This window comes from Portunus trituberculatus, chromosome 10, assembly GCF_017591435.1.
Source record: "Portunus trituberculatus isolate SZX2019 chromosome 10, ASM1759143v1, whole genome shotgun sequence".
NCBI lineage: Eukaryota > Metazoa > Arthropoda > Malacostraca > Decapoda > Portunidae > Portunus > Portunus trituberculatus.
The window spans coordinates 12,528,996-12,552,828 of record NC_059264.1 but is presented as its reverse complement, the minus strand read 5'-3'; the positions used below and the strand labels follow the sequence as shown (position 1 = coordinate 12,552,828).

Genomic DNA, 23,833 nt, shown 5'->3' with positions numbered 1-23,833 from the left:
AGATATTGTGGGTCTTACTGAAACAAAACTGAGAGAGGAGAAGACCTGATGAAGGTTGGAGAAGGAAATATAATGTTTGGAAAAGAAATAGAGTAGGTAAGATGGGAGGAGGAGTGATGTTGCTGGTTAAAAAAGATATAAAGGTGGATCAAGTGAAAAAAGGTATGGGAAAGGCAGAAGTGCTAAAGATCAGAGCAGAAACTAATGAAGGAAAAAGAGGCACTACATAGTGGTGTACGTACCACCTAAGACAAATGCATGGTCAGTACAGGAATATGAAGAAATGATAAGTGATACAGGAACATGTCTGGAAGAAATGTTGGGTGGCTGTGAACGAACTATAATGATGGGAGATTTTAATTGTAAAGAGGTGTGTTGGGAGGACTGGTCAATGGAAGGATCAGAGACAACATGGGAAATACACTATTGACACTGGCAATGGAAAATGTGTTAACTCAGTGGGTCAAAGAAGATACTAGGTTTGGAGGAGAGGGAGCATCGTCAAGACTGGACTTGGTCTTTAGTACAGAGCCAATGGTCATTGAGGAGATGAGGGTGGAGTGCCCTTTAGCAAAGAGTGATCATGCAGTTTTGGAGTTCAAGGTGATAGACGAAGAGAAATCTAGAAGAAATGAAGAATATAAAGTGGGAAGATGGAATTATGCCAAGACAGATTTTGGAAACCTAAAGAAATTCTTTCAAGAGACAAATTGGATGAAATTCAAGAGTGCTAAGGAGCAAATGAAAAGTGGAAGGAATTTATAAAAATATACAAAGAAGGTGAGAAAAATTTGTACCAATAAGACAACATAGAAGTTGGAAAGCAGGACTGGTTTAACGATAGATGTGAAAAGGCTAGAACAAGAAAAGAGGATGCATGGAAGAGGTGGAGAAGGAAAAGACGGATTAAGCAGTGGGAAAGTTACAAAAGAGCAAGAAATGAATATGTGTTGATTAGAAGAGAAGAAAGAAAGAAACAAGAAAAGGATATAATTGATAAATGTAAAGACCAACCAAGGCTTTTTACAGACATGTGAACAACAACATCAAAAATAGAGAAAGTATTGAAAGTTTAGAAGTAAATGGAGTATGCAGTGAAGATCCCAGGAAATGGCAGAGGCTATGAATGGATGCTTTCGGAAGGTATTCACAAAGGAGACTGCTTTTGACAAACCACTGGTAATGGAACAGAAAGGGATTATGAAGGAGTTTCAAGTAACTGTGGAGGAGATCAAGAACATGATGGGGAGTTTAGAAGTGAGAAAAGCTGTGGGACCTGATGGGGTATCAGGATGGATTTTAAGAGAATGCAGGAGCAATTGGCAGAAAAAGTTTGTGAAGTAATTGATGCCTCATTAAGGGAAGGTGTAGTGCCCCAAGACTGGAAAAGAGCTAACATTGTCCCAATCTATAAATCAGGTAACAAGAGAGACCCATTGAACTATAGACCAGTGTCACTTACAAGTGTGGTAGCTAAGATGTGTGAGAGGGTGGTGAAGAATAGATGGACAGACTTCTTGGAGAAAAATGACATACTTTGTGAGTGTCAATTTGGTTTTAGAAAAGGGCGTTCATGCACGACAAACCTGATATGTTACTATTCGAGGGTGATAGATGTAATACAGGAAAGAGATGGTTGGGCTGATGGAATATATCTGGATTTAAAAAAGGCCTTTGATAAGGTACCACACCAGAGACTGATCTGGAAACTTGAAATGGTAGGAGGAGTGCATGGCAGTTTACTAAAATGGATGGAAGACTTTTGGTAGGAAGAGAAATGAGAACAATAATTAAGGACAGACCATCAGAATGGGGATTGGTGGAGAGTGGAGTTCCACAGGGATCAGTGTTGGCACCAGTAATGTTCGCAGTCTACATAAATGACATGGTGGATGGGGTGTCCAGTTATGTGAGCCTATTTGCAGACGATGCAAAATTGTTAAGAAAAGTGAGATGTGACAAAGATTGCGAACTACTCCAGGAAGACTTGGACAGAATATGGAAATGGAGCTGTACATGGCAAATGGAGTTCAACACGACAAAATGCAAGAAAATAGAGTTTGGCAAGAGTGAAAGAAGAATCAGGAGTATGTACAAGATAGGAAATGAAGACATAAAACCAGTCATGAAGAAAAAGACCTTGGGGTGACAATTACCAATGACCTATCGCCAGAGAGACATATAAACAAAATAATTGGAGAAGTATTGAACTTATTGAGGAACATAAGAGTGGCGTTCGTATATCTAGATGAAGAAATGATGAAGAAAATAATTACTGCAATGATAAGACCGAGGCTTGAATATGCAACAATACAGTGGGCTCGAACTTAAAGAAACACATAAGGAAACTAGAGAAAGTACAGAGGGCTGCAACAAAAATGGTGCCTGACTTAAGAGATTTGACTTATGAAGACAGACTGAAAAGAATGCAACTTCCAACCCTGGAAAACAGAAGAAAGGGAGACCTGATAGCAATATACAGAGTGATGATTGGCATGGAAAAATGGATAGGGAAGATCTGTGTATGTGGAATGGAAGAATGTCGAGAGGGCATGGGAAAAACTAAAATGGCCACTTATAGGAGAGATGTGAAAAATATAGCTTCCCTCATAGAAGGGTGGAAGCATGGAATAGTTTAGACGTGGAAGTGGTCAACGCAAGGAATATTCATGATTTTAAGAAAAAGCTGGACATTAATAGATATGGAGACGGGACAACACGAGCATAGCTCTTTTCCCGTATGTTACAATTAGGTAAATACAATTAGGTAAATACACACACACACACACACACACACACACACACACACACACACACACACACACACACACACCTCAGACACTGTACTCTCCACACCTCAGTAAGGACAAGCAAGCAAAATACTCACGGCACATCCAGTCAATGGGGCAACAGTTGGACTCAAAGAAGATGGGTGTGCAGCCTTGATTGATCTCCAATGTGTATCTGTCGAGAGAACATACACTTGTATTAATAAGAAGTTGTCTTCCCCCACACCAGCACTATCTATGTTTCTTTGTCAGTTTGTTGTAAACTGAGAAATATTTGAGATCAATGGAATCGATGATGGAAAGAAAGGTAAATGTTAAAACATGAAAGTAACAATAATGCTGCAAAATATTCTTTCAGGTACACATATTCACATCATACACACACACACACAATGAATTAATGTGGTGAGCATGAGAAAACTGAGCACTTATTTGAATCATGGTTCTTTATTTCTTAACTCATTAAAATTTTAAAAATTTCCTGATTTAAATTTTCAAAATCACCCACATTCTATGAAAAAAAATATTTTTGATTTAAATCATGTGGCATAATCTTACTCTCTTGAGTGTGGAACAGCAACAAGTTATACTTCTCTTATCAGAATGAACCTTTCATTATGAGTACAGTAAAAGTCTATTCATCCAAATTTCCCAATAGTGCAAATTTTCTAAGATGGAGTGAAAAAATTACTCTCTGGCCAAATTTAGGTTTCTATGCAAATTCAAAGGAGGCTCTAGATGCACCCTGGCGGTGAGTGGTGGAAGCAGACACTGCTACTGATGCTCCAGGGCCATAACAATAAATATTACAGTACACTTTGTTGGATCTACACTCAACAAAGTGTGTATATATATATATATATATATATATATATATATATATATATATATATATATATATATATATATATATATATATATATATATATATATATATATATATATATATATATATATATATATATATATATATATATATATATATATATATATATATATATATATATATATATATATATATATATATATATATATATATATATATATATATATATATATATATATATATATATATATATATATATATATATATAAAAATATAGCAATTGATTTTTAAGATTTTATTTGTCCTGCCTTCAGTGCAACACATCAAATTTTTAATTGCCAACTAGGTTTGGTTAGGTTGCACCTCCTGCTAAGAGTGAGAAACTCAGGTGTTTCTACAAGTGAGAGAAAACTTGAGTCTTTTTACAAATGAATCTCAAGCAGCAATAGATTAATTAAGTCAATACCAGCAAATTTACCTGAATTCTAATCCACAGTCAATCCTGGAGCAGCCTGGGCCATTGGGGCCAGTAAAACCTGGGCCACAAATGCAAGACTGGCATGGATGGTCATCAAAAAACATCTTGGAGCCTTCCAGGTAAGTCTTGTTCTGCCACGAGCAAGTGTCAGCTCGAGGTACTGGGACAGGGGAGCCAGGGTCAGCTGTGGTCAGAGGAAATCAAGTTATCATCTCATAACACTGAGCAATTGTACCTTCCAACGTTTCCCCAGATACTGATTTGATAAAAAAGATATCATAATGAACCAATGTGGTCTCTGCACAACAACAAACATGGGAAAAAAAAAAACTAGGAATGATACACAGGCTGGCAATGAAGATGGTTCCAGAGCTGAAAAAAATCACTATATGAAGACAGCTTTATGGAAGCAAATCTGCTAATACTGGAACAAAGAAGAGAGAGGGTAAGATTTAATACTATTCTATAAATTGTAGAATATCATGGAAGAAATAGATAATAAGGAACTGCTGCTGAGAGAACTAGAAAACCGGTTTTATACATACAGACAACAAAAAAATAAGAAAAGGAAGATGCTTGAGTGACATAAAGAAATACAGTTTCCCAAAGAGCAATACAGAAGTCTGGAACAAGGGAAGTGAGGATGTAGTATTGGCAAAGAGTGAGCACAACTTTAAGGAAAAACTGGACAAGTCTAGATGTGGAGGCTCGGCCACACAAGCGTAGCTCAGGCACTGTGAGTTACAAGAATCAAATACACACACATTCCAGATGGACGGTTGACCTTTGACTGCCAACAGTGCCAAGGTGAGTGGACATGTGGTCCTTCCCTCCACTGGTTTAGTGAGGTCATAAGGTCAGGTCACTTCCTGACCTGCACAACTGTTTTACTCATCATGCTATGTGTTTGTTTGGTGGAACCTCAACATGGCGGTGAACAGCCAGGCAGTGATGCTCAGTCACTGCCTGTGTTGTGAGACACAGAGTGAAACGTTCAATGAGGTGACAGCTGGCTTATCATTAAAGCCAGCTGTGACCTCACTGATTGTTTCCCTTTGTATCTCACAACACATGGGGCCAGTCACAGCCTGCTTCTAAAGACAACTCTCTCTCTCTCTTCACAGAAAACTACATGCCTCTAACTACACATACATTCTTCACGCAAAATTTTGAAGTGAAAAGACTCCTTTACCAACCATGGAGTCCCTTTCAAGTTATTTTCTTTTCAAATTGTTTGGGGACCGGCACCTAAGTGGGCTTTTTTTAGCACAATTTTGTTGCCCTTGGCCAGTCTTCATTCTTAAATAAAAATTATAAAAAAAATGAATAAATAAAGAAAAAATGGTGGTGTGGTTAAGAGGCCAAGGGCAACCAGCAGGTGCCTGGGTTAATTAAACTTGTGGCCTGCACTAAACTATGCAGGGATTGGCTAAGGGGAGCTGACCCAAGTTAGTGGCAGCTGTGAGAAGGGCCAAACCTGGTTGTAACAGCAGTAAATTTAGCATAAAGCTAAGGATAGGCCATTGCACAAGCTTGAGTGCATCCTGTAACAGATACAAACAAGTCTATACAGAAACACATATTATCACAAAAGGTAACAATTAATGTGTGTGAAAACAGCACAGTGTATACATACATCTTAAGAAATATATGATACTTTGATTTACAAGACAGAACAATACAAGTTTGACTTCATCTTGTAAGATGTGCCACAGGAAATGATATACGAGTAAGCAGTCTACTTGAAAATTAAGAAAATATAATACGTACTTTAATTTTGAGGACAGGGCACCGCAAGCTTAATTCTATTCTGTAATAGATTTCACCAAGTAAATAACCACAAACACACACACACACACTCACCACACTCATAGTCATAGGCGCAGCAGGAGTCTGCCCTGTACAGTGGCCGGCAGCCGGGCTGGGGTGGACGGAACAACTCGGGGCACTCCACGTTGGCACAGTTCACTGCTGGGCTGGAAAGGCAACACACGCTTCATATTAATTCTTCACATCTTTTCTTGTCTTGCTTCTTTTGTTGAGTTTCTTGGAGTGTCCTCTCAACATGACATTTCTCGGCTAACAAATTGTCTCCATCTACTTTTTTTTTTTTTTCTTTTGCTATTTCTTCTTTTGTTAAGTTTCCTGCTGTATCTTTCCTCTTGACATGAGATTTCATTGCTAGCATAAATTTGCCTTTTTTTCTGTACTTCAAGGCAGCCTGCACAACACTCACACTGACCACTAACCTCACATACAGAATTGCTAGCCAAGAGGCACAAAGTATAATTAAAAGAATATCACTACACAAATACTACACTCTGGCACATGAAACTGTAAATTCCTTGATAAATGGTATTGTACACTTCAGTGTTAGAAAATGTGTAATTACCATCAAACTCAGAAAGTTCTCTGATAATATAATTAATTTTTTGATGTTATCTCAAATTTCTTAACACTAAATACTCTTCATGATGGCATATAATTCACACTTATAACTTAAAAAAAAGGAAAATTTGCTAATGTGTTTTGGTGTGTTTAGACATCTAACATTACTGAAATATGTAATATTTACATTTCATGTAAATATTAAGGCTTGGATCATGAAACACTTTGTTTTCTCATAAGAAAAATTCAATGTCCACAGAGATGATTAGTTGTGTTTCATGGGTGTCTGTTCTCACTATTGGAGCAGAATCTTTGCTGAATAATCACTATAATCATGAAAACACTCTTAAAACCCATTACTCTCCACTAGACCCTGTTAAGTCTCCAGTGGTATTTGAATGGGTTTTTATTCCCACTGATGATGCTCAAAATATGAAAACACTCATGTGAACCCCAGTAACTTCCAATGTTCTCTATTAAAGATCAGCTGAGAAAGATGCACACACATATGAGAATGTTGTTTTCAATATAACTGTGGCAGAGGGGACATAACAAAGCTGACATAAGCACTATTCTCTGGGCCAGTAATCAGAATAGGACAGAAAATAATAGGTTCAATGCTGAGAAAACATAAATTCAAAGAAGAGATAGGAAAGAATTGTTTTTCAAATACCTGCAGTGTTAGATAAGGAATAAACTCAATAACTGGGTGCTACTGAGGCAATCGAGAGCTTTGAACATTATTATTAAGTAAGTTTCATACAGGGACTGCCACATTGCAGATTCCCTCATTTATCATATAGTTGTGCACTCACCGGCCGGTGGGATCATGGGACATGCCACAGATGCAGGAAGCAGAGCAAGGGTTGTCCACTGGCACTGAATCCCCTACACTGTAAGACACACCCCGGTAGTGGCACTTGCTGGAGTCCTTCTGGCTCTCACTGGCACTTGCTGGAAGGAGGAGAAGGGTTAGTGTGTGTAATTCACCACGGTCGCCTGCTGGTCACCCAGCCAGTCTTCCCCATTACGGAGTGAGCTCAGATCTCATAGACCGATCTTCGGGTAGGACTGAGACCACAACACACTCCACACACCGGGAAAGCGAGGCCACAACCCCTCGAGTTACATCCCGTACCTATTTACTGCTAGGTGAACAGGGGCCACACATTAAGAGGCTTGCCCATTTGCCTCACCGCCCCGGGATTTGAACCCGGCCCTCTCGATTGTGAGTCGAGCGTGCTAACCACTACACTACACGGTGTGTGTGTGCGTGTGTGTTATTCACCTCATCTCCATATCTACACTTATCCAACTTTTCTTTAAAACTATGTACACTCATTGCTGACACCACTTCTTCACTCAAACTGTTCCATGTCTCAACACATCTTTTCGAAACTATATATATATATATATATATATATATATATATATATATATATATATATATATATATATATATATATATATATATATTTTATTTATTTTATTTTTTTTTTTTTTTCTATTTATACCATGTGGGCTTTTCACAGGAATTTATGGGCTAAAGGGGGTACTATTTGGGGTACCTCCTATCTCAAAGCCCACCTGCTAGGAAACCATTGCCCTGAGTGAGGAAGCCCAGCCTACACTCGAACTGTGGTTCCACTCTCAGACATCTTCCCTTCCTTTGTGTGTGTGTTTCTAGAGACTTCCTTGCTGAGTTGCTGAGGCTGTGAGGCCAACGAGTGAGTACTGGGAATGAACCTTTCCTCGGGGGTTGGGGACCTGGGTGCTTGGGCGGCGACCCTTCAGCTCCGCACGGAGGTGCCAGACCATCACCCGGGAGGCGAGGTACGACCCTCGACTGACACCCGGTACCCATTCACTGCTGGGTGGACAGGGGCATGGGTGTGAAAAGACCGCCCAACCGTCTTCGCTCCGCCCGGGGTGTGTGTATTTACCTATTTGTATTTACCTATTTGTGTATTACAGGGCCCGAGCTAAGCTCTCTGTGTCCTGTCTCCTTGTCCATTCCTGTCATATCTCTCTTTCATCTGATTGACACACACCGCATCAACGACATGACTGCTCAGTGTGTGTGTGTGTGTGTGTGTGTGTGTGTGTGTGTGTATTTAACTAGTTGTGTATTTACAACTAGGTATATACACACACACACACAAGCCAGAGGACTGGGGTTCGATTCCCCGGCCGGGTGGAGATATTTGGGTGTGCCTCCTTTCACGTGTAGCCCCTGTTCACCTAGCAGTGAGTAGGTACAGGATGTAAATCGAGGAGTTGTGACCTTGTTGTCCCGGTGTGTGGTGTGTGCCTGGTCTCAGGCCTATCTGAAGATCGGAAATAATGAGCTCTGAGCTCGTTCCGTTGGGTAACGTCTGGCTGTCTTGTCAGAGACTGCAGCAGATCAAACAGTGAAACACACACACACACACACACAAAGGAAGGAAAGATGTGTGTGTGTGTGTGAAGGAAAGCTTGGACTGAAAGGAGTGTGTCTTGTTACTCACGGCACTGGAAGGAGGTTGGGCAGCAGGAATCCCCAGTGTACTGCGGCACACACTCCTTGGCCAGGTAATGGTCCCACAGCTGCCACGGACACTTGAACCTGTCACAAACTTCCTCAGCTGAGGGAGAGAGAGAGAGAGAGAGAGAGAGAGAGAGAGAGAGAGAGAGAGAGAGAGAGAGAGAGAGAGAGAGAGAGAGAGAGAGAGAGAGAGAGAGAGAGAGAGAGATGGTAAGTACATAGTATACATCCTAATCCCATAGATTCTATTTGAGTCACTGAGTTATAAGTTTGCTTTTATACAGTATGGAAACAGTCACAAAATTCTCCTTGACTTCTTATAACCATGACTGTACAAGCAGCAAAAGAGTCACTAGTATTTCCCCTGGACTCTCCTCACAGACAGAGACTAGGAGCACAAGAGCTTCACCTTGACTATTCTCACAGGCAGCCACACACTCTTCCTTCGTCTCAAAGTTGTTGTCGTTGCCCCCACACCCTCCGTAAAGGAACTCCTGACAGCGGCCACTGGTGCTGTTGTAGGCATAGTGGAAGAAGGCAGCAAAGCAGGGACCACTTATTATGGGGAGCTGGCACCGTTCACCTAAATCTGAGTGAGTGATGGATGGTTACTAGTGTGTGGTGTAACTCTTTGAAGTGTGTGTGTACTTACCTAGCTTTACCTAGTTGTATTTTACGGGAGGGGAGCCTATGCTCGTGCTTTCCCATCTCTGTATCTCACAGTGTCTAATTTTTTCTTAAAGTCGTGTATAGACTTTGCACACACCACCTCTATGTCCAGTCCGGATGTGTGTGTGTTAGCCTAATTGTGCTTTATTTGAAAAGAGGTATGTTCATGTTATTCTATCTCATATTTTAATACCCACCTTAGCCTTGAATCCATGTATCCCTACTTTTTGAATCTGCTATCTCCAAATCTAGATTGCTCCATACATCTGTACTTTTTATGGTTTCTATAAAAAAGATATTTTTAAAAAGGCTAGTTAGTTCAGTTTTCCAAATAAAATAGAATTCTTATCAAATTATCACTCTAATCCTGAAAACATCCTTGAAACTGCAATAAGCTCCACCACAGCTTGTTAAAAGTCAGTAAGTTATGTTTTCATGACTGCTTATCTATTGCTTATTAATATTGCAGAATCTTTCATGAACTATCACTATAATCAAAAACATTCTGGAAAACACCAATAATTTCTATCCAAGCTAGTCCTGATCATGAGTATTCTTTTTGCAGTAATATTACAAACTGTTTAAACTATCACTATAATCACAAAAACACCCTTGAGAACTGTAATAACTTTCACAAGGCTTTGCTAAAGTAGCTGAGAAAAAAAAAATGGATCTTTATCAAATGCTATTTCTGATCTACACAAACCATACTTACTAGTTTTGGCGAGAGCATTGGTGCGTCTAATCTGAGGTGAGGAGGTGGCGGTTGTGGTAGTGGAGGGACATGCTGCCTTACACTCATCTTCAGTATCAAACAGATTTTCAGTGCCCCTACATCCACCATACACGATCTGAATGCACGCTCCTTCATTCCTGCAAACAACATGGTCTTGATACACACACACACACACACACACGATAATGAGAATCTGATCCTGAGAAAAGAAGATGACATTTGAAGCACAAGATCGTACAGTAAAAAGCTGAGGAAGGGAAGATGTCTAAGAGATATAAAAAAAATATAGTTTCCCGCAAAGATGTGTTGAGACTTGGAACAGTTTGAGTGAAGAAGTGGTGTCAGCAATGAGTGTGCATAGTTTTACGGAAAAATTGGATGAGTGTAGATATGGAGACGGGGCCACACGAGCATAAGGCCCAGGCCCTGTAAAACTACAACTAGGTAAATACATACACACACACATACACACATATGTATAAGAGGACACATAAATAATATCAAGAAGGGTATGTGTTATGGTGATATTAAGAAACAGCTTCCCCACATTGAAATATAGACAAATGGAATGACTCAAGTGAAAATGTGGTTATGGCAGACAGAGATAATGGACAAATATAGATATGGAGACAGGACAAAATAAGCTTTCTTCTGACACTGTAAAGCACAACTCACACTCACACACACACACACACAAACACACATTGTGAAATACTGCAAGAAGACCTAAATAAGATCTGGGAATGGAGTAAAAAGTGGGAAATTGAATCCAATATGAACAAAAGCCATGTCATGGAAATGGGAAAGAGTGAAAGACGACCCGTGGGAATCTATAAGATGGGAGATGGAGTAGAACTAGAGAAAGTAAAAAAGGAAAAGGACTTAGGAGTGACGATGGAAGAAAACAATCAACCGGTAAGCCATATTGATAGAATTTTTAGAGAAACATATAATTTGCTAAGGAATATTGGAGTAGTATTTCACTACATGGACAAAGAAATGATGAAGAAATTGATAAGTACTATAATAAGACCCAGATTGGAATATGCAGGAGTAGTGTGGACCCCTCATAAAAAGAAACACATAAGGAAGTTGGAGAGACTACAAAAAATGGCTACAAGAATGGTTCCAGAATTTGAAGGGATAACATATGAGGAGAGACTAAAGGCTATAGATCTGCCAACCCTGGAACAAAGAAGAGAGAGAGGAGATCTGATACAAGTTTATAAATTGATCAACGGAATGGACCAAATGGATAATGAAAAACTGATCCTGAGAGAAGAATATGACATTCGAAGCACAAGATCGCATAGTAAAAAGCTAAGAAAAGGAAGATGTCTGAGAGATGTTAAAAAATATAGTTTCCCGCAAAGATGTATTGAGACGTGGAAAAGTTTAAATGAAAAAGTAGCGTCTGCAATGAGTGTGCATACTTTAAAAGTAAGATTGGATAAGTGTAGATATGGAGACGGGGCCACACGAGCATAAAGCCCAGGCCCTATAAAACTACAACTAGGTAAATACAACTAGTTAAATACACAGTGGTCTGGACACCAAAGAGGTAGAAAGGCATCAGGAAACTAGAAAAAATCCAAAGAACTGTTTCAAAGATGGTGCTAGAAATAAAGGATATTTCCTATGAAGAAAGACTGACAGAAATAGAACAACCAACTTTGAAGGATAGATGGGAAAGAGGAGATCTAATAACAATGTATAAGTTAGTAAACAATATGTAGAAGATAGATAGACAAGACCTTGTATAGGCCACTCAAAATAAGATTCAAGTCACAGATGAGAGTGAAAGAGGTATTAGCAGTGGCGTAGAGGCTCTCGACAATCCAAAAATATGAAGAAATGTGGGTAAAAAGGATTTAAACTTTGATGAGTGGGAAAAAAAAAGTAATTTCGTGAATGAAGCTTAAGAAAAAGACTCCCTGAGAACAGAACAAGAAGAAAAGATATATTATTGGAGAGTAATAGACAAAAAATTAAGGAAGAGATGCAAGGAAAAGAAGGAGAGAGAGATAATTAAAACATAAAACTAAAATAGAAATATTGAAAAAAATAAATAAATAAATAAAATAAATGAAAATAAATACATAAATTAATAAAAATTTTGAAAGCTAAAAAGGACCACTTATAGCAGAAACATTAACACATTAACTTTGTGAATAAAACCTGAAAAACAATTAAAGAAAGATCCACCAATTCTAGGGAGTGAGATGGTAGATGCTTGGTAGGACACAACAAAGCTTACATAGAGAAACACTTCAGTCATGTTTAAAAGGTACAACTTCTTTCACAGAAATACAGATGAGCAGTAATAGACTAGAAGTGGCAGAGATAAAGAATGTAGCACTGTATGTATATAAAATGAGTGAAAGTGTGAAGAAACATTGAAATGGAGGCAAGACATTTTTTTTGTAGCTCAGGTCTGCATACACCCACATAGATACAAGATATGCTGATGTTACTCACTTGGAGTACGTCCACTTAGGGAAGAAGGCTGCGCAACTGAACTGTCCCTCACGCACAGGAGGGAGGCTACACAGCGCTGGCAGCTGGCTGGGACCACAGGATTCTCCTCTGTGTGTTAAGACAAGTATGCATAACATCACTAAAACTCAACAGGAAAAGAATGATGCCAGTCATGGTAAGCACCGTCTTGTGCTTCACACACATCAACATTCACTTTCCCTTGAACCTAAAATTCTAAAGAATATTTCCGAATCAATAATTAGTGAAAATATTAAAGAGCAGTTCCATTCCTCAAGATGACCCCAGAATACAGTATCATGGAAGAATGACTTTTTATGAGTGAGGCTCTGACTTAGGACAACAAAACAGAAACAAATTAATTAATTAATTGATCAGAAAGGCCCCTTATGTGCCAGTCCATAAAGAGAACAGTCAAATAGATTATCCACAGTTGGAGGACAAGTGTCTTGAGACCTCTCTCTCTCTCTCTCTTGAAAGAGTTCAAGTTATAGGAAGAGAAATACAAAAGCAAGTAGGAAGTTCCAGACTTTACCAGAGAAAGGGATGAAAGACCAACAAAAAGATGTACTTGCTCTAATCTTTGTCTTAGAAATCCAGTGAAATTCATACCCAAAACTAATATGAACTAATGAACCACTTTATTTAGAGAGTTCCATAAAGACCAAGACAGAACAGTGATGCAGAAAGTTGAGGTAGTTGTCTGAGTTTGCTTTATTTTGTGCAAATGTGCAATTGTAGTTAAGAACAAAAGAAAATAAAGTAAGCTGCAGGAACCCATCAGATCCACACAATGCAGTCCCTCTATGAAACACATCCACCCATCATCTCCATCCATAAATTTGTCCAATGTTCTTTTAAAGCTCCCTAATTACTCAGCACTAATAATCTGATGAGTGAGTCTATTTCATTCATATGCTACTCTATTTGAAAACCAATCTCTTCCTATAACTTTTCTTAAATATATAATTCTTTCAAGTTTGAACCCAGTATTTCTTGATCTATCTTGGTTATTGATTCTGAAAATTTTGCATATGTCACTCTTGTTATATGTGCTCTCTACACCACAATGCCAAGGTCCCAAGTCTACTTACTGGCATGGTATTTCCTGGCCAGTTTGAGGGCACGCTTTCTTGGTGCACAGGACAAAGCCATTGGAGCAGCGACAAATGTTGCAGTCGTTCCGCCACGATGTTCCCTCCACACACGGCTTCTTCGCTGCAGATATTGAGTGGGAAAGACTTATTGGGTGGCTCTCATTAACATTTCAGTGTCTTACCCCTATTGCTTATGGCAGACTTTAGTGGAGGTTATTGGTATTTTCAAGGGTGCTTCCATTATTATATGATGATAGTTAACTTAGCTGTAATGATGAAAGATAATAGCGTTTTATAATTCTAGTGATTGTTTAGTAGGCTTTGATGAAATACACTGGCTCCCTCCCACCCTTGTACCTTAATGCCATATGTATTACCAACTTACACTCAACCACTTGGTACACAATTTAGTGAGACTGCAACAAGGCAGAAACTCAATAAACTGTTTAGTACTATGTACCTTAAAAGGAAACCTTAGAACACCTATTTTCATTAGGCATAAGCCACACCCAACTAGGTGAAATGGACACATGGCAAACTACTCACTCCCTTCAAAAGTTTCTCCTCTTCAACTCAATGTCTCTCTATAACCACTACACATCCACATCAAGATGACATTGTTAGAAAGAGAAAGGCTTGATGAATGCAAAATCTATTTCATTCTCTCTCTTCCATTACAGGCTAAGTGTGTGTGTGTGACTGCAGGATGTTTTCAATGTTAAACACTGAAAGGCCAGTCCTATCATCACCACCACTGGTCTTTTAAGGGTTAAATATCTAGTCATATTATGTAAAAATCAATGAAAGAGCCTAACACAATGTAACCTATCTTAGTCTATTGCAAACACAACAAGACTGGCTGGTGTCACTGTGGTGCAGTGCCTCACCTTCCTTGAGGCATGCCATCCTGGTGCAGAGAGCCAGGCCGTCCCCACAGGTGCACCAGTTACAGTCTTGCTTCCAGGTGGCATCTCCCTCACATTCTGGGCCACTCACATGATTCTCATCTGTCCAGGCAAACAATGTCTCAATTTAACAACACACACACACACACACACACACACACACACATTATGCTATGGTACTGCAAAGTTACAATCTAAGACACAAAAACCTAACTATTGTAACACTAAAAAACACATGGAGGGCAGTGTAAGCGTAGCAATGAAAAACATATATAAATAAATAAAATATAATAAATAAATAGATTTGAAAAATATTTTTAAAACCTGCAAAGGAAAATGTGCAGTAAAGAGACAAGCACTGCCAGTGTTGAATCCCTGACACAGGAAGTTGAGACCATCATAAACCAAGGACTGACTCCCTGTACCCACACAACAGTCCCACACATCACCCTCACATTGTCACCCTTACACTTCACCACTTGCCTCACTCACATGTCTAAGATAACAATTTCATTACATAGCAATACAAATTGAAAGTGTAAATGTAAAAGACTTGTTTCAGTTATCAAATTCAACATTAAGAATAAGAAAAATAGCAAATAACCTGAGAAGACAAAAGGAGATAGTGATGTGCAGAAATAATTTTATAAATAGCTCTGTAGCTCAGTGAAATGAATTACTACAACAAGAAGTGTACAGACATACAATATGCATATGGTAGCTGAATTCAGTGAAAATATTAGAATTTGATATTAAATGATGAAGTATATAACAAGCCTAACTCAATTCTATATAAATCTGTCTATCTATCGCTATCCAGCTAGTAATCCCCACACAGAGTGACCCTGTGTGTATATGTAAATGTAGACAACAGCCAGAGAAGGCTTTGTCCTGCATTATTCAAAGTAAAATAAAATAAAGGAATAGTACTATATGAATAAATGAATAAATAAAAATCCTCCCTACTCCTAGTGTTTACCACTGTTGCCTCACAGCTTGCAGCCTCTCCAGCTTACCAATACAGGCCCTCTTGGTGCAGCGAGCCATGCCGTTGTGACAGGTGCACCAGTTGCAGCCAACACGCCAGCGGGAGCCATCCTCACATACTGGCTTGCTGATCTTTACAACAAGAGCCTGCCTACCATGACTTTGTGCCAGACCACGGGAGATTCCTGCAACACACACAGTGACATCAGTTGCTACACAAGTTACACAAGGAAACTATCTATGTATCTATAACAAGCCAGTAATCCTTCACAGGCTGGTCTTCATCAATGGTTCTCCAAGTATCTATGTTCCACAGAACCCCATGGTTCCCAGAAGACCTTTTAAAAGTTCCTTGGCAAAAACTTATACATGTTTGACAAAAGCTTTCTTTTATCTATTAATTTGAACAAGACTGAATAAAATTAAATATGAAAGGGATGAAATTATTTGCATTTTAGGAGAGAGAGAGAGAGAGAGAGAGAGAGAGAGAGAGAGAGAGAGAGAGAGAGAGAGAGAGAGAGAGAAGCTCTCTGTGTCCTGTCTCCTTGTCCATTCCTGTCATATCTCTCTTTCATCTGATTGACACACACCACGTCAATGACATCACTGCTCAGTTTATTCCACTTATCAATGCTACGAAGTGGGAAACTGTATTTTCTCACGTCATTTAGCCAGATGTCTTTTATTAGCTTTTTTCCATGTCCTCGGAGATGATTACTTGTGGTGTGTGTGTGTGTTTCACTGCTTGTTCTGCTGCAGTCTCTGACAAGACAGCCAGACGTTACCCTACGGAACGAGCTCAGAGCTCATTATTTCCGATCTTAGGATAGGCCTGAGACCAGGCACACACCACACACTGGGACAACAAGGTCACAACTCCTCGATTTACATCCCGTACCTACTCACTGCTAGGTGAACAGGGGCTACACGTGAAAGGAGACACACCCAAATATCTCCACCCGGCTGGGGAATCGAACCCCGGTCCTCTGGCTTGTGAAGCCAGCACTCTAACCACTGAGCTACCGGTGTGTGTGTGTGTATTTACTTATTTGTGTATTACAGGGCCCGAGCTAAGCTCTCTGTGACCTGTCTCCTTGTCCATTCCTGTCATATCTCTCTTTCATCTGATTGACACACACTGTGTGTGTGTGTGTGTATTTACCTAATTGTAACATACGGGAAAAGAGCTATGCTCGTACTGTCCCGTCTCCATATCTACTAATGTCCAGCTTTTTCTTAAAATCATGAATATTCCTTGCGTTGACCACTTCCACGTCTAAACTATTCCATGCTTCCACCCTTCTATGAGGGAAGCTATATTTTTCACATCTCTCCTATAAGTGGCCATTTTAGTTTTTCCCATGCCCTCTCGACATTCTTTCATTCCACATACACAGATCTTCCCTATCCATTTTTCCATGCCAATCATCACTCTGTATATTGCTATCAGGTCTCCCCTTTCTCTCTGTTTTCCAGGGTCGGAAGTTGCATTCTGTTCAGTCTGTCTTCATAAGTCAAATCTCTTAAGTCAGGCACCATTTTTGTTGCAGCCCTCTGTACTTTCTCTAGTTTCCTTATGTGTTTCTTTAAGTTCGAGCCCACTGTATTGTTGCATATTCAAGCCTCGGTCTTATCATTGCAGTAATTATTTTCTTCATCATTTCTTCATCTAAATATCTGAACGCCACTCTTATGTTCCTCAATAAGTTCAATACTTCTCCAATTATTTTGTTTATATGTCTCTCTGGCGATAGGTCATTGGTAATTGTCACCCCAAGGTCTTTTTCTTCATGACTGGTTTTATGTCTTCATTTCCTATCTTGTACATACTCCTGATTCTTCTTTCACTCTTGCCAAACTCTAATTTCTTGCATTTTGTCGTGTTGAACTCCATTTGCCATGTACAGCTCCATTTCCATATTCTGTCCAAGTCTTCCTGGAGTAGTTCGCAATCTTTGTCACATCTCACTTTTCTTAACAATTTTGCATCGTCTGCAAATAGGCTCACATAACTGGACACCCCATCCACCATGTCATTTATGTAGACCGCGAACATTACTGGTGCCAACACTGATCCCTGTGGAACTCCACTCTCCACCAAGCCCCATTCTGATGGTCTGTCCTTAATTATTGTTCTCATTTCTCTTCCTACCAAAAGTCTTCCATCCATTTTAGTAAACTGCCATGCACTCCTCCTACCATTTCAAGTTTCCAGATCAGTCTCTGGTGTGGTACCTTATCAAAGGCCTTTTTTAAATCCAGATATATTCCATCAGCCCAACCATCTCTTTCCTGTATTACATCTATCACCCTCGAATAGTAACATATCAGGTTTGTCGTGCATGAACGCCCTTTTCTAAAACCAAATTGACACTCACAAAGTATGTCATTTTTCTCCAAGAAGTCTGTCCATCTATTCTTCACCACCCTCTCACACATCTTAGCTACCACACTTGTAAGTGACACTGGTCTATAGTTCAATGGGTCTCTCTTGTTACCTGATTTATAAATTGGGACAATGTTAGCTCTTTTCCAGTCTTGGGGCACTACACCTTCCCTTAATGAGGCATCAATTACTTCACAAACTTTTTCTGCCAGTTGCTCCCTGCATTCTCTTAAAATCCATCCTGATACCCCATCAGGTCCCACAGCTTTTCTCACTTCTAAACTCCCCATCATATTCTTGATCTCCTCCACAGTTACTTGAAACTCCTTCATAATCCCTTTCTGTTCCATTACCAGTGGTTTGTCAAAAGCAGTCTCCTTTGTGAATACCTTCCGAAAGCATCCATTCATAGCCTCTGCCATTTCCTGGGATCCTCACTGCATACTCCATTTACTTCTAAACTTTCAATACTTTCTCTATTTTTGATGTTGTTGTTCACATGTCTGTAAAAAGCCTTGGTTGGTCTTTACATTTATCAATTATATCCTTTTCTTGTTTCTTTCTTTCTTCTCTTCTAATCAACACATATTCATTTCTTGCTCTTTTGTAACTTTCCCACTGCTTAATCCGTCTTTTCCTTCTCCACCTCTTCCATGCATCCTCTTTTCTTGTTCTAGCCTTTTCACATCTATCGTTAAACCAGTCCTGCTTTCCAACTTCTCTATGTTGTCTTATTGGTACAAATTTTTCTCACCTTCTTTGTATATTTTTATAAATTCCTTCCACTTTTCATTTGCTCCTTAGCACTCTTGAATTTCATCCAATTTGTCTCTTGAAAGAATTTCTTTAGGTTTCCAAAATCTGTCTTGGCATAATTCCATCTTCCCACTTTATATTCTTCATTTCTTCTAGATTTCTCTTCATCTATCACCTTGAACTCCAAAACTGCATGATCACTCTTTGCTAAAGGGCACTCCACCCTCATCTCCTCAATGACCATTGGCTCTGTACTAAAGACCAAGTCCAGTCTTGACGATGCTCCCTCTCCTCCAAACCTAGTATCTTCTTTGACCCACTGAGTTAACACATTTTCCATTGCCAGTGTCAATAGTGTATTTCCCATGTTGTCTCTGATCCTTCCATTGACCAGTCCTCCCAACACACCTCTTTACAATTAAAATCTCCCATCATTATAGTTCGTTCACAGCCACCCAACATTTCTTCCAGACATGTTCCTGTATCTCTTATCATTTCTTCATATTCCTGTACTGACCATGCATTTGTCTTAGGTGGTACGTACACCACTATGTAGTGCCTCTTTTTCCTTCATTAGTTTCTGCTCTGATCTTTAGCACTTCTGCCTTTCCCATACCTTCTTTCACTTGATCCACCTTTATATCTTTTTTAACCAGCAACATCACTCCTCCTCCCATCTTACCTACTCTATTTCTTTTCCAAACATTATATTTCCTTCTCCAACCATCATCAGGTCTTCTCCCTCTCTCAGTTTTGTTTCAGTAAGACCCACAATATCTGGGTTCTTGTCCCTCAAGTAATCGTTGAGTTCTAAAATCCCCGATATCACTCCATTTATGTTGGAATACATTACATTCCGCTCATACGTAAGTTTCTTTAGTCCTTTCTTGCTGTACTTTTCTGGGTTATGTGTGTGTGTGTGTGTGTGTGTGTGTGTGTGTGTGTGTGTGTGTGTGTGTGTGTGTGTGTGTGTGTGTGTGTGTGTATTTGCCTAGTTGTAGTTTTACAGGGCCTGGCCTTTATGCTCGTGTGGCCCCATCTCCATATCTACACTTATCCAATCTTACTTTAAAAGTATGCACACTCGTTGCAGACACTACTTCTTCATTTAAACTGTTCCATGTCTCAATACATCTCTGCGGGAAACTATATTTTTTTATATCTCTCAGACATCTTCGTTTTCTCAGCTTTTTATTATGCGATCTTGTGCTTTGGATGTCATATTCCTCTCTCAGGATCAGTTTCTCATTATCCACTTGGTCCACTACGTTGATCAATTTATAAACTTGTATCAGGTCTCCTCTCTCCCTTCTTTGTTCCAGGGTTGGTAGATCCATAGCCTTTAGTCTCTCCTCATAAGTCATCCCTTCAAATTCTGGAACCATTCTTGTAGCTATTTTTTGTAGCCTCTCCAATTTCCTTATGTGTTTCTTTTTATGAGGGGTCCACACTACTCCTGCATATTCCAATCTGGGTCTTATTATAGTACTTTTCAATTTCTTCATCATTTCTTTGTCCATGTAGTGAAATGCTACTCCAATATTCCTTAGCAAATTATATGTTTCTCTAAAAATTCTATCAATATGGCTTACTGGTTGATTGTTTTCTTCCATCATCATTCCTAAGTCCTTTTCCTTTTTAACTTTCTCCAGTTCTACTTCATCTCCCATCTTATAGATTCCCACAGGTCGTCTTTCACTCTTTCCCATTTCCATGACATGGCTTTTGTTCACATTGAATTCCATTTCCCACTTCTTACTCTATTCCCAGATCTTATTTAGGTCTTCTTGGAGTATTTCACAGTCCTCCTTTTGCTTTAGAACTCTGCACAGTTTCGTATCATCTGCAAACAGATTTATGTAGCTGTTCACTCCTTCTGGCATGTCGTTAATATAAATGAGGAAAAGTATTGGTGCCAATACTGACCCCTGTGGCACTCCGCTTTCTACTGCTCTCCACTTGGACTTCATATCTTTAACAACCGTGTGTGTGTGTGTGTATTTACCTAGTTGTATTTACCTAGTTGTAGTTTTACAGGTCCTGGGCTTTATGCTCGTGTGGCCCCGTCTCCATATCTACACTTATCCAATCTTACTTTAAAAGTGTGCACACTCGTTGCAGACACTACTTCTTCATCTAAACTGTTCCACGTCTCAATACATCTCTGCGGGAAACTATATTTTTTCATATCTCTCAGACATCTTCCCTTTCTCAGCTTTTTACTATGCGATCTTGTGTTTCGGGTGTCATATTCTTCTCTCAGGATCAGTTTCTCATTATCCACTTGGTCCATTCCGTTGATCAATTTATAGACTTGTATCAGGTCTCCTCTCTCCCTTCTTTGTTCCAAGGTTGATAGATCCATAGCCTTTAGTCTCTCCTCATATGTCATCCCTTCAAGTTCTGGGACCATTCTTGTAGCCATTTTTTGTAGCCTCTCCAATTTTCTTATGTGTTTCTTTTTATGAGGGGTCCACACTGTGTGTGTGTGTGTGTGTGTGTGTGTGTGTGTGTGTGTGTGTGTGTGTGTGTGTGTGTGTGTGTGTGTGATGGATTTCACCTAGCTACATTTTGAGGGTGTGGAAACTCTACCTATATTGGTTGAGTGGCTTGTAAGAGGTTCTGCTGAATAACAGGACGAAAGAGTTCTGTAAGTTTGAAAAGTTTGAGAATCACTGGTCTAGACAAAGCACCACACACTCACACACACCTCATTCATACTCTTAGCCCCATCAGCCCATCAGGAACAGGCCCTGGTGATGGTCAGGAGGCAGCCATCAGACAAACACTTTCACACTTGGGCTCAGAGACACAGGGTCACTACTGAAGTGATGGAATGTGGCTCACCACAGAACTTAGTAGTGCAGACAGCCGTGCCATTGTTACAGTGACAGTGATTACACTCTTTCTTCCATGATGGGTTTCCTCCACATTTTGGGCTATTTACTTCACCTGCATAGAAATAAACATTGGTTATATCTCAGTTTTACAAGTGTAAAGTACAATATTGTTATTTCAAGCTATGCACTGCCAAATAAATATCATTGAGTGATGCTACAGGAAGTTTACAATATATAGGAAGGAGAGTACAGAGCAAATGTGGATTTTGGAGTTGTTACTCTCTAATTAGAGTTTGAAGGCACAGATGTCTGAAGACATAAAGAGATATAAAGAGACAGAGAAGTAGATTGATAATACTTTCAAATCTAATTGGCAACTTTTGTCTACATGAAGACACACACACCTGGCCGACACATTCTCCTGGTGCACGCTGCCGCACCGTCCAGACACCTGCACCTGTTACAGTCCTTGAACCAGAAGTCAGTGTCTGAGTTGCCCTGGCAGACTGGCTCCACTGCTGGCCCTCGTGGCCCTGGTGGCCCTGGAGGACCTGCTGGCCTTGCCGGCCCCAAAGGTGTCCTGTGCACAGTGGCTATGGCAGGTCGGGCTGGAATTGGTCCTGAAACACAAGATTTAACAGCTAAAGTATATAGAATAATTTTACTGGTAATGATACTTCACTGATTTCTTCGGCAATGGCACTAGCACAATTTGCTGCACAAGTGACAGTACAGTATGTATATGGTGTCTAACTTCTTGGTTAGTTGTAAGGCATCCAGCTAACACACACTGTGATCCCATCAAGTTCAAATAATCTCATTCCCATTGTATAGAAATTGTATTAGTGTGTGCTCCTACAGGAATACAATCCCTAGGCTGATAATGAGGTTATGCTTCTTCTTAGTTTAGTGTTCCCTACAAATGAGGCAAATGAGGTAAATAATTTGGAGTTTATTGCTGAATCATTACTTGCATTGGTCTGGATGCAGAACAGTCTCTCTATGTAAAAAAAAAATCTCATATAAGAACAAAAAATGTCTTTTAAGGTTGTAGTTATATAACAATGAAGGAAAGTTTGATGATGTCAGTTCTCTCCATACCACATGTACTGTTTGAAGCAAAAGCTGTGGGATAGACAGTAGCCAGCACATGATCAGTGACAGGCCACCTTTGACAGCCAGCCAATCAGCACATCTGCTATCCCTACTTCCTTCCCATTCACTCTTGTGAGTATTTGTGTGGAAGGAATCAGTAGTTGGAGTGAAGCAAATGTTGGCTCAGAGATTTCCAATCACTGTTTTTTTTTTTCAGCTTTTTGGTAACATTGCTTCCTTCACTTCTGGAGACAACACAACATATTTGAAAAATGCTGGACTATTGTAATGAACAAAAATATAACTATGACATGAAAATATTATAAATATTCCATCACTTCTTTGCTGACAGAGAAATCTTGCAAAACTATTCCTTAACTTACACCACAACACTTCCATTAGAGATGAGAAATTAATGGAGAAAAGGATTCATTCAGTTTAATTGGAGGGAGATACCAAAAGTCCTAACAGGGCAGTGCAGATGGAGTGTTTCTTGCTACACCCTGAGGCTTCCCTTGCCCTGGTGAGTCAACACTGCCATCCTTCACTACAGTAGTAATGAAGGAGATACCTGCGTGAGGCTTCCCTTACCCTGGTGAGTCAACACTGCCACCCTTCACCCTGCACTACAATAGTAATGAAGGAGGTGGCAGGCAGGTCTTTTGGAAGCTCTTGTTTTTACATTTCATTTTTTAAGTATCTTTTTGTCCTTGTATATTCACAGGCACATATTTCATAATCAGATTTCTTTATACAGATTTGTGGTGATGGTACAACTCAATCACTGCTCCAGCTAATATTCTGAATCATCTTGGTGTGTCTTCTCAAGCACTTTTGACAGGCTCTACAGAAAGTTATCTA

General features: G+C 39.6%; 1 protein-coding gene across 1 annotated transcript in view; it reads right to left on the bottom strand.

Annotated features, from left to right (window-relative positions):
• The window catches only part of LOC123502143 (kielin/chordin-like protein), a 71,634-nt gene that overhangs the window by 16,639 nt on the left and 31,162 nt on the right, over positions 1 to 23,833 (bottom strand). The window contains exons 12-24 of the mRNA XM_045251363.1: positions 22,282 to 22,497; positions 21,885 to 21,989; positions 15,925 to 16,080; positions 14,891 to 15,010; positions 14,001 to 14,124; positions 12,889 to 12,996; positions 10,390 to 10,547; positions 9,415 to 9,594; positions 8,989 to 9,105; positions 7,297 to 7,435; positions 5,957 to 6,069; positions 4,094 to 4,277; positions 2,888 to 2,964 (exon numbers count right to left, since the gene is read on the bottom strand). Coding sequence (XP_045107298.1) covers positions 2,888 to 2,964; positions 4,094 to 4,277; positions 5,957 to 6,069; positions 7,297 to 7,435; positions 8,989 to 9,105; positions 9,415 to 9,594; positions 10,390 to 10,547; positions 12,889 to 12,996; positions 14,001 to 14,124; positions 14,891 to 15,010; positions 15,925 to 16,080; positions 21,885 to 21,989; positions 22,282 to 22,497 — 1,797 coding nt within the window. The remainder of the gene's footprint in view (positions 1 to 2,887; positions 2,965 to 4,093; positions 4,278 to 5,956; positions 6,070 to 7,296; positions 7,436 to 8,988; positions 9,106 to 9,414; positions 9,595 to 10,389; positions 10,548 to 12,888; positions 12,997 to 14,000; positions 14,125 to 14,890; positions 15,011 to 15,924; positions 16,081 to 21,884; positions 21,990 to 22,281; positions 22,498 to 23,833) is intronic.